This window comes from Citrus clementina, unplaced genomic scaffold (genome assembly GCF_000493195.1).
Source record: "Citrus clementina cultivar Clemenules unplaced genomic scaffold, Citrus_clementina_v1.0 scaffold_9, whole genome shotgun sequence".
Taxonomy (NCBI): Eukaryota; Viridiplantae; Streptophyta; class Magnoliopsida; order Sapindales; family Rutaceae; genus Citrus; species Citrus x clementina.
In genome coordinates, this window is record NW_006261964.1 from 16127402 (window position 1) to 16138534 (window position 11133).

The window sequence follows — 11133 nt, forward strand, 5'->3', positions numbered from 1 at the left end:
ACCCCTTTCTAGAAACTTGAGATGATTTTTCCCTTTGATTTGAAAAATCCCACTATTGAGAATTTTCAGAAAGTGAATTAAAGAAATCCCATGCAGCCCCTTCATGTAGGTTCAAAAATCTCTCACCATTCATATACTCTACCATATGACGATTCGACATGGTTAAACTGTTATAAAAGCATTGTGTAAGTCTCCATTTCTCAAAACCATGGTGGGGGCACTTGAGGAGTAAATCATTAAATCTTTCCCAACACTCATAAAATTGCTCACCCTCTCTTTGATAAAAATCACTTATCTCTCTCCTAAGGGCATTTGTTTTAGACATAGGAAAAAACTTGGTGAGGAACTTATTATTGAATTCATCCCACGTAGTAATAGACCCAGCAAGAAGTGAATTCAACCAAGCTTTCGCTTTGTCTTTTAATGAGAAAGGGAACATACGAAACCTAATTGACTCATCATTAAAATTTTGAAAGCTAAATGTAGAGCATATGTCAAGAAATTCCGTAATATGCAAATATGGATCCTTTTTCTCTAACCCATGGAAAGATGGTAAAAGTTGAATGACAGAGAGCTTAAGTTCAAAGTGTGTTGCTGTAGTTTGTGGCAACACAATACAAGATGGTTGGTTGGCTGCAAGTGGTGAAAAATATTCTCTTAGGGTTTTCTCTGCTTGCACTGGTGGAAGTATTAACAATAATCTATTGGGGTCATCCATCACTTCTGAAGAACTATCTCGACTACTATCAATTTTCGACTCTTTATTTTACCAAACGATTTGTTGAATCGCGTTCCCAAACACTCATAAACTACCTAGACAAAGAAGAAAAATAAAACAACAATAATAAAAATAAACAAAATTAAATAAAAGAAATCAAACAACTAAACAATAAATTCAAAATAAAATAAAATAAAAATTAAAAAAAATGTGTGTTTTTTTAAAAATAAAAATTGAATAAATAAAATAAAAGACAACCTAAATTATAACTAGTTGAAGAATCAAATTAACCTAGATTAAACTGACTTTCTAGCACAATCCCCGGGAACGGTGCCAAAAACTTGTTGTGAAAATTTTAATATACTCGCAAGTGCACGAATCTAGAAATAGAATAGTGCTAACGAGGTCGATCCCACATGGATTGTTATAAATTGAAAAGTCTAATTTAAATCTAAAATTAATATTAATTCTAACCTAGTTGACCAAATTAAGTTTCTAAGAAAATTAAACCAATTAAACTAAGGAAGCAATTAAAATAAAGAAGAATTCAATAAGATAAGAATTACTAAGGTTTCAAAATCCACCACTATTCAACTAGTGATTATCTAATTATTAATTAATCCCTAATTTTAGAGTGACAACTCGAAATCAATCTATGTCATCTCATGGATATAACAATTAAGCCCAAGTAATTAAATCTAATGTAGGTTTTTTTTTTCTGCTTAATAATATGACATCTAAGCATCCCATGTAAACATATTGAATAACAAAGAGTCAAAGTTTTCCTAAGCACTCTATGTAAACAATTTAATGCAAGACATAGAATCAAAGATAATCATGTATAAACTTTATAAATCCAAGCATAGATTTAATTGAATATTAATTCTAACAATCAATAATGCATGACAGAATTGATGAAAAGATTTTAATAACATCCAATTAATGATGTGAAATAAAAACTATAATCATTAAAGAATATATATAGGAAATTAAATAAATAAAAAGATAATTATTTTATTAAATAGAGTTTCATCCTTAACCTCAGTATAAGAAAATTAGCTATACATACTTGAATTGAGAGCAAAAAAATAAAAAATAAAATCATCCATGGGAAGCCAAAGTGCTGTTGCCGCTACCCTCTATTCTCTATGTCTCGCATCTGCTCTCCTCTGGCGGCTACTCCCTCTCCAAAAGTCAAAACTCCCTTTTATAATCTTTAAAATGGGCTCCACCTCTTAAATCCTAAAGGCTAAAGCCGAAAGGCTTGCCTTTTTATTTGCTTTAACTCTCACACGTGCCCGCCATAAGCCATAAATTGTTTCCTCTTTTAATTGCTCAACACGGGCCCACTTATGCAAAGCCTAATCAAGCTTCATTTAATCCTCATGTGCTGGCCACTTTTAAAGCTAATATCACTTTCTCCTCTTTGTCCGCATGTGGATGGTGAATGCATTTGTTGAGTTCGGTTTCCTTATCTTAAATGAACATGCATATAAGCATAATTGCTTCCAAGTTAATTAATCTTTAATACTCACAAATTGAACTCCTTTATGCTCTTTTTATTCATAATCTCTAATTACTTCCATATTCAATAAAATAATTTAATTAATTAAAAATAACAAATAAATATAACTAGCAATTATTTAATTAAGGGTAAAATATGCATATGTTATATGCTCATCAAATACCCCCAAACTTGGATTTTGCTAGTCCTCGAGCAAAACTAAAACTTAAAACAAAAATAAAAATAACAAAACAAAAAATAAATCCTAACTAAACCACTTTCGTAGGTAATCACGATTGCATTTAGCGTATGCAACAAGCCTTTAAATCCCTAGGCGGCCCTAGTGGACGAGTTGTAGTCTCGTGAGGGCTTCAGTGATGATACCTACAAACATCATTTTTCAAAGAATTAAAATAAAAATAAAATGAAAAGAACAACAAGCTTTAAACAAAACATGAAGATAGCCTCAAAAATTGCATAAATTAAATAGCTCAAAGAAAATTAATCTTTAATGCTTAAAAATTGCATAAATTATACGAAGGTAGTGATAAAAAATTGCATAAATTGCTTCCAAGTTAATTAATCTTTAATGCTCACAAATTGAACTCCTTTATGCTCTTTTTATCCATAATCTCTAATTAATTCCCTATTCAATAAAATAAGTTAATTAATTAAAAATAACAAATAAATATAACTAGTAATTATTTAATTAAGGGTAAAATATGCATATATTATATGCTCATCAACTAGTATATAAGAAAAGGGGAAAAAGTTATAAATGATGATTCAAGTCCACCATTTTTTTCTTCTTGCCATTATCAGTATTTGACCAATCTAATTTATAAGAGAAGAGGTTGGTTGTAGGCTGAAATTTTTGTAGTCGATCAATTAATTCAATAGCGGCTTTGGCATGGACAAGGATTCTTATGATAAATGGGGAAGGAAATCATGCCTTATAGTATCATCAAGAAATATCATCAAGAGACTATAGTAATGATTTACATCTAACAGCCTGATGCGTTTTTTGTGGATTGTCAATTGTGCCCAAGATACAACGGTAAAGATTTATTCTAAAGCGCCAAGTCTACCTAGAAGAGCAATAAAAGCATCAGCATGCTCAATCATTGCAATGAGATGTTCATGGATACATGTGACAATGAACTCTTTTCTGTTTTTTTTTTTAATGATGTTCGCTTTAGCCAAAGATTTTGGATTATACCCAAAACTTAACTCCCTCTAGTATTTGCAGTTTATGAGATAATCCCTATAAGTCCAAGATCACTACCTTCGTATATCGACTGTATTTTTCGTTCACGCCCTCCCAAGGTCTTTGGTAGCATTAATAAAGTTTGGAGTATATCCATAACTTGATCCACAAAATACACAAATATTTTTAAACTTTCGAACTAGTTCTACTACTATTATGATTCTCTTTCTTTAAGGATTTGGACCACACAAGAAAGAGATATATATAACAAATTATTTATAAATCCTAGAAAGGCAATGCGTCAAAGATAATAAATGCGGAGGTTGGCAATTTGTCAAACAGAGTGTCAGGAAAATTAGGAAAGATAATTAGTCAAATGCTATAGGAAAATTCAGATCAAGAAGTTAAAAAAGTTACAACAAAATAATAATAAAAAATGATATATACTGGTAATTGTGATTGTAGCTCACGTCTTCCTTTAGTTTTACGTCCAATAACTGCTTGAATGGCCTTTATGGGATGGGGATGACTTTCCATCCAATTTTCTTATAAATTGGCAAACTTGGTTTTTTAAAGTCAAATTCCCAAGACCAAATTTTGCAGTTTCTTTTAAGAAATGTGTCCATAAATTGTGTATCTCGCGTTGCACATATCCACTTAGATGCATCTCAAGAGATTGTAAGATATCATCTAACGATTTTTTATTTAGGTAATCCTTAATGAATTTAATTTTATCTTCACGACTATCAAACTATTTTTAAAGTTTTGCAATATGCTTCACAAGAAAGTCTTGCACATTTATGACAATTAGAGCCAAGTTGTTTAACTTTTCTTTTTCTAGCAAATGTGTTTTTTTTCTTTCCAAAACTAGGCATATAAGAAATAAATGAATTAGAAAATTCACTAGCTAATTGAACCTATGCTTCAATTAACGAATGAATATCAGCTGGAATCCTATGGATCATTAACAGACACAATCGTTCAACACGAGCTTTGTAAATATTTTTGAGAGCATTTTGAGGGAGAGAAGGAAAACGGTTATGCAAGTTATATTGTATTTCTTTCATGCTTATTTTTAGGATTTTAGTTATTATGGGAGAAGTAAATGAACCCACTGTAGAGTCACAAAGTACCATTATCCGCCATTTAACCGGGTGGAAGAATTAACTTGAAAAACACAAAAACACAAAACGGAAGCAAAAACAAAAACATGTAACAAGATGAAATTTAATTTCCACAGTAATCAAGATCAAAGAGAAGAAAGGTTTCTTGAGACATTGAGTTTTCCAAGAATGGTTTCAATCTTTGTCCATTTACTTTGAATTTATTACTATTATTTGAATTTTCAATTTCTACGGCCTTATGTCGATATGCATTTTTCACAATAAATGGACCACTCTACTATGACTTTAACTTCCCTAGAAACAAATGAAGATGAAAATTGTAAAGCATCACTTTTTGATCAATCCCAAATGTTTTTTGAAAAATTCTTTTATCATGAAAAGCTTTAGTTCTTACCTTAATAATTCTAGAATTCTCATAAGCATTATTTCTTAATTCCTCAAGTTCATTCAATTATAATTTTCACACATTGCCAGCATCATTGAGATTTAAATTGAAAGCTTTAATAGCCCAAATTGACTTATACTCAAGTTCAACCAGTAAGTGACAAGGTTTACTATGAATTAGTTAATATGGTTACATTCCTAAACATGTCCTAAATGTAGGGCGGTAAGCTCAAAGTCCATCAGTAAGTCAAAGAGACTAATCCTTTCGATTTGGGTTAACCGGATTTTCTAAAATTTGTTTAATCTCCTTGTTTGCTAATTTAATTTGACCACTTATTTGAGGGTGATAAGTAGTGGTAATTTTTTATGTAATTTCATGTTTCTTTATTAAAGATTCAAATAACTTGTTACAAAAATGCTCACCTCCATTATTGATAATGGCTCAAGGGATTCCAAATCTATTTAAAAATATTTTCTTTTTGAAAAAGTGAATCATAGTTTTGTGATCATTGTACCGAGAAGGGATCGCTTCAATCCATCTCGAAACATAGTCAACAGTAACCAATATATATACAAATCTAAATGATGATGGGAAAAGACCTATAAAATCTAATCTCCAATAATCAAATATTTCAATGACAAAGATGAGGTTTAAAGGCATCATATTTTATTTGGAGATGGACCCTAACTTTTAATAATTCTTACACATTTTACAAAATGCATGCAAATCTTTAAATAATGTAGGCCAACAAAATCTACATTGAAATATTCTTGCAGTTGTCTTCTTTGAAGAAAAGCGGCCACCAAATGCTTTAGAATGGCAAAATTGAATGATATTACTTATCTCGTCGTCTGGTATGCATCTTTAAAAAATTTGATCAGAACAATACTTGAATATGTATGGTCATCCCAACTTTTTACCTCTGTTAAGAATTTCTTCCCATCCCGAGAGTTCTAATCATATGGCATTTTCACATTTTGCAAGAAAATTAACAATGTTGGTGTATTAAGGCATATTGTGTATGGAAAATAAAAACTCATCAGGGAAAAAAATTATTGTTGGGTATTGTATCAATTAAAAACTCATTTGTAACTCTTGATAAGTGATTTGCAACTACATTTTTTGCCCTCTTTTTGTTCTTGATTTTGAGATTAAATTCTTGGAGTAGCAAAATCCATTGTATTAATCTGGCTTGGTATCCTGTTTAGATATTAAATATCTAAAAGTAGCATGGCTAGAATAAATAATAATAGATTAATTAATCAAGTATGATCAAAATTTATCTAATGCAAATATTGTCGTAAGTAATTCTTTTTAATTAGTGATGTAATTTATTTTGGCATTATTCAATGTTCTACATGCATAATAGATAACAAAGGGCTTACCTTATTTTCTTTGTCCTAAAACAGCTCCAACAACATAAGCTAGCATCACACATTAATTTAAATAGTAAATACCAATATGTAGATTGCATTGTAGGGGCTGAAGTTAGAAGACTAATTGTCTTTTCAAAGGCTTTATGACATTTTTCAATCTACTCAAATGGTGTATCTTTTATCAAAAAGTTACAAAGTAGCCTAGATATACCACTAAAGTCTTTTATAAACCTCCTATAGAACTCTGCGTGTTATAAAAAAGAACAAACTTCTTTAACTGTCTTTAGTGAAGGTAATTTTGAGATGATTTCAACTTTGATCTTATCAACTTCAATTCCATTTGTAGACACGACATAACCTAAGACAATTCTAGAAATAGTCATGAAATGACATTTTTTCAAATTTAAAACAAGACCTTTTTTCTTTACACCTTTCGAAGACTCTTTCTAAATTATCAAGATATTTATCACACTACAAGAAAATAGACAATAGATGAGGAAAAATAATCGTCATAGAAGGTGGTGCATGACAGACAGTTCATCCGTCATCTATGTCATTGTCATTAATTTATGACAGAATATTTTCCGTCATGAATTCTTAATGGTAGTTTATAGTCATATATCCGTCACAATATTTTAATGAGAAAAAATAATAAAATTAAATTTGAATTTATTTAAATTTTCACTATTTTTTAAAAATTTAGTGGAAAATTAAATTGTCATTTGTAAATTTATTATTCAATTTTGGTGGAAAATATTTTATGACAGACTTTATGAAGTGTATTTCCTATCATAAATTTAATTTTTAAAAAAAATTATATTGTGATTATAATTTATTTTGTGAATTCCTGTTTACAAATTTAATTAATTAATTATTGTCAAAAAAATAAAAAAATAATACTAATTAACATCCATTCAATCCAACAAATTAATTTCAAAATAAATATATCTAGTATTCAATGTCATTACCACCAATACATAATAAACATCCCAAATTAAAAAAAAAAGAATGCCAAAATATAAAACAATAGTTAAATTCCAATTAAACCCCAAGAAAAGTAATTCAAATTCCGGCCACCGAGCCAAGTTCCCCAACAAAACTTCCAAAGATTAATGGAAATATTCCAACAGCAAGACTTCTAGAAGCAATACCCGCTTCTAGCGGCAATACATTGAATAATCTAAAAATTTATTACATTGTTTAGAACTACAACACTAAAACATAAAAGCCAAATAACTATATTAAACTCATAAAAAGCTTATAATTTATAGGAGAAACTGAAAGTATCAATCAATTTTGAGGCAACCAATTTGACAATTTAATATTAAACTCATTAAAAGCATTGCCAATAGTGAGTTTAAATATACCTGCATCTGTGTCCTTGCCAATTTGATGGGGTAGCAACTAATACATGCTAATGAACGTGCAACAGACCCAGCAACTAAGGGGACATATGGTGTCAACAGTGGAGCATTGCCAGTAGTGAAATTTTCCATCAAATTGCGAAAACTGTCATAACAAGAAAGGTAAATTCCCACCTGAAACGAGTAATTAACAGAAAAAAAAGATAATCATCAGAATGCAAAACAATTTCAATGCCACACTAATGTATGGGATGAAATATTTGAAGAAACACAAGCAATTTATGTACAGGAGAGACTTACTGTTGGCACAGACAATGCTAAACTTGCATAAGTGCCTCTCCATAGTCGGGTAAATCCCTCCTGCGCATGTTTAGCTCTTATGAAAGCTTTGATATTAAAGATCAAAATTTAAGATTCACCAACAGTAGCACCAAGCAATCTATTTATTGAAGGCACATTAACTACACAATACAAAATCTCTTTCCATAATATATGTAATCACACTGCAAGTATAATGCAGTACACTAAAATGCCATCAGTTGACTTGTTCTAAAAAATGTCTATAAGACATTCTTTACAAATCCCAGTTCTTACGGAGTTATTTTGCTCATGGATCAAAGCACTTTAGGACTAGAAAAATGACGTCATCTAAATAGGAAATCAGGAGTATTAACATGTAATTCCGATTGAATTTAGTTTTTCTTCTTCATAATTTTCCTGTGAACTATAACAACTGCTTTCTAGGATCTCTTTCTTCTTTGGAGATACAATAGCTTTACAAAGATCCAATATAAAACTCTTTAGGATAAAAATAGTCCAAGGAAAGCTTTTCTCCACAGCATAAACTATGCACTTTTGGAAAACTTCAATTCTTTTTATCAGATATATGTGTAATTTATTCATAAAGTCCTTGTATCCACCAACCTGGCGTACGACTTTGTAGAAAACATCCAGTGTTCCTTTATATCTATTACATTCTGGAGCTGGTTCAGAGCCTGGAACTGCACACGTGCATGATCAGAGAATTTCTCATATCTGGAAGCATCTACAGAAACAATTTGAAATACAGCACTCGTCACAAGATCATATAACATAGGGCAGTAAGAATAGTAATGCATATGCATAATGATCATAACATAAAAGAGAATTCATCTATCACATTTATCATTCCAACCCTCTCAAAATACTAACTGAAGGAAAGGAGGAGACAAATTTAACAAAAGCAAACCAAGGGGGAAAACCAGAGGAAAGCAAAACATATGACATGCATTTTTAAAACATTTGGGTTCATTCTCTTAACAAGTTATCTAACACTTAATACATTTAGTACCTACAGAAGTTAGACGATGGCAAGAGCTTAGACCACAATAGCAATTGATGAAATTTCATTACGTAAAATATCACTTAGTTTTGGTAAGACTATTATGTGTGCTCAATATAAGTCATTTTGATATCAGTACACAAAGATTTTTTTCTTGATATGGCTGTTCATGTACAGAGAAGATACCCCACTTTCTCTAATATCAACGTTTCAAGCATTTTCTTTCCTCATAAGATACCATTTCGGATAGTGTACAATGCAAAGTAAAGAATCCCAAAAAGGGCAGTTCACATGCCATGTTACTTTCAAAAGATGCTGTATGACATAGACCCTCATAAGGGACGCCAGTAGCCTGGGCTTGCAACCTTGTCTGAAGATGAAGGCAGGAAATCTATTAGCTTTGTAGTTTGTAGCTTCATCATGAAATCTCAAAAGATGAAGCAATGTGAAGACCAAGATTTCTGAAAAAAACTGGAGAAGAGATAGAGGATCCATGCAACAAGCATCACTCAAATTTAGAAAATAGTTGGGCGACTTTAGCCCACGTTTAAAATATTTATAATAATTAGTAAAAGAATCATGAAAAGTAAATAAAGAAAATTTAATTTTTCAATCTTTTTGCGTCCTTTTCTTTCATTCTCTAAAAAAATCATAGCTTCTCAAGGATTGAGAATAATGACACAACATTTGGATTCTATTCTTGAGATAAAGAGAAACAATAATTAACATCTATCCACAATACGATTCTCACAAGTAGAAAAAATAATAATAATACTAACAATAATAAAAAATAAGAAAATGACAATTGAAGGGAAGAAAAATTTCGATATAACAGAGCAAAATTAGCAATGAATAAGTTAAATAAAGAAAAAATGAAATGAAAATTTAGGTGGAGTAGAGTCATTATAAAACCTTAGCGACATCGAGAGGATTAACAATAACGGCAGAAACGATAGTAGTGCCGGCAGTAGAGAAAGCCCTTTCTGCAAACCCCAAACTGAAATCTTTTATGGCTTCTGAATGCCGTAAAGCTTCCTCTTTAGACGAAGTCTCAGATGATACTGAGACGGACGAAACGCTTCCCTCCAAATCAACCCTGGTCGCCGCCAACCTGAAACGAAATTAAGAAACGGCAGCGAGCTGACTGAGGAGATCGAAAATACGCATCTGGAAAGTAAAATAAATTGAACAAATCTTGAAAATTTGAACAAACACCCAGAAATTTGAACAATTTTTACAAAACAAGAATCATCAAAACCTAACTCTAGCAAAACTTGAAAATTAAAAACCAAAACAAATAAGAACATTGAAATCACACAAGCTAACCCTAAATAGTGCGAACAAATCAAAAGCTTGAAATTATGAAAACACAATCAAAATCACGGCATAATGGATTCACATAAGCGACGAGAAACAACATGCAAATGAGAAATTGGACATGAGGAGTGGCTAAGAGGCCGCTGTTGAAGAAGTGCTTCTTGCACCAGTGCTTTTTGCTACTGTTGATGCTGCTTCAACCTCTGGTACTGCATTTTCCTTTAGAATCAAAGGATTTGTAAACTGTTTGGTTCCCGAGAAAATTTCGTTATGATTTCTCGAGAAAATGAAAGAAGAGAAAAAAACAAAGAAAACGAGAGAGACGAGAGAAGCAGCGTTTTATTTTCTAAGTTTGTATTCGTTTAAAAATTACGGAGAAAAAAAGGAAGAAAGAAAGTTTAAAGTACCCAAAACAATACAGTTTTGCTAGCATTTCTTTTTTTTTTAATTATTAAAACGAACCTTTTATTTTTTTTAAATAAAATAATATATAAAATTTGGGTCAAATATGGTTAAAGTAATTTTTCTATCATAATTTCTTGATAGATTAATTTCTATCACGATTCTATCATAAGTTCGTGATAAATGATAATCCTATCATAAAGCCATCATAAATTTATGATAGAAAATATTTCTATCACAAGACTATTATTAATTTATGATAGATTGAAAATTATATCACAAGTCTATGATAATTTTATGATATACCTAGAATCTGTCATAAGTTGTCTGTCATCTATTAACAGTTTTTTTGTAGACTTGTAGTGTCAAAAGAATTTTCAAATATAGTTAAATCATCCATAAAAGCTTCCAAATA

The 11133-nt window shown here is 30.7% G+C and overlaps 1 protein-coding gene, 1 non-coding gene and 1 pseudogene across 2 annotated transcripts; 1 reads left to right on the top strand and 2 right to left on the bottom strand.

Moving 5' to 3' along the window:
* Nucleotides 1-203: 203 nt before the first annotated feature.
* LOC112101625 lies at nt 204-310 on the top strand. Its single transcript, XR_002907648.1, has one exon. It is a non-coding gene; the product is annotated as a small nucleolar RNA R71 (small nucleolar RNA).
* Nucleotides 311-7333: 7023 nt separating this feature from the next.
* On the bottom strand, nt 7334-8711 carry LOC18032853 (annotated as a pseudogene).
* Nucleotides 8712-8734: 23 nt separating this feature from the next.
* On the bottom strand, nt 8735-10683 carry LOC112096859 (mitochondrial carrier protein MTM1-like). The gene is made up of 3 exons (XM_024181019.1): nt 10418-10683; nt 9912-10110; nt 8735-9369 (listed from the first exon to the last, which is right to left on the bottom strand). Coding segments are annotated over exons 1-3 (369 nt in total). The 5' UTR covers nt 10420-10683; the 3' UTR covers nt 8735-9201.
* Nucleotides 10684-11133: the final 450 nt, after the last annotated feature.

Coding starts and splice junctions, on each gene's coding strand:
- LOC112096859 (XM_024181019.1), bottom strand. Junction 9,370..9,911: donor ATCCTCTCGATGTCGCTAAG/GTTTTATAATGA, acceptor CTTCATCTTCAG/ACAAGGTTGCAAGCCCAGGC.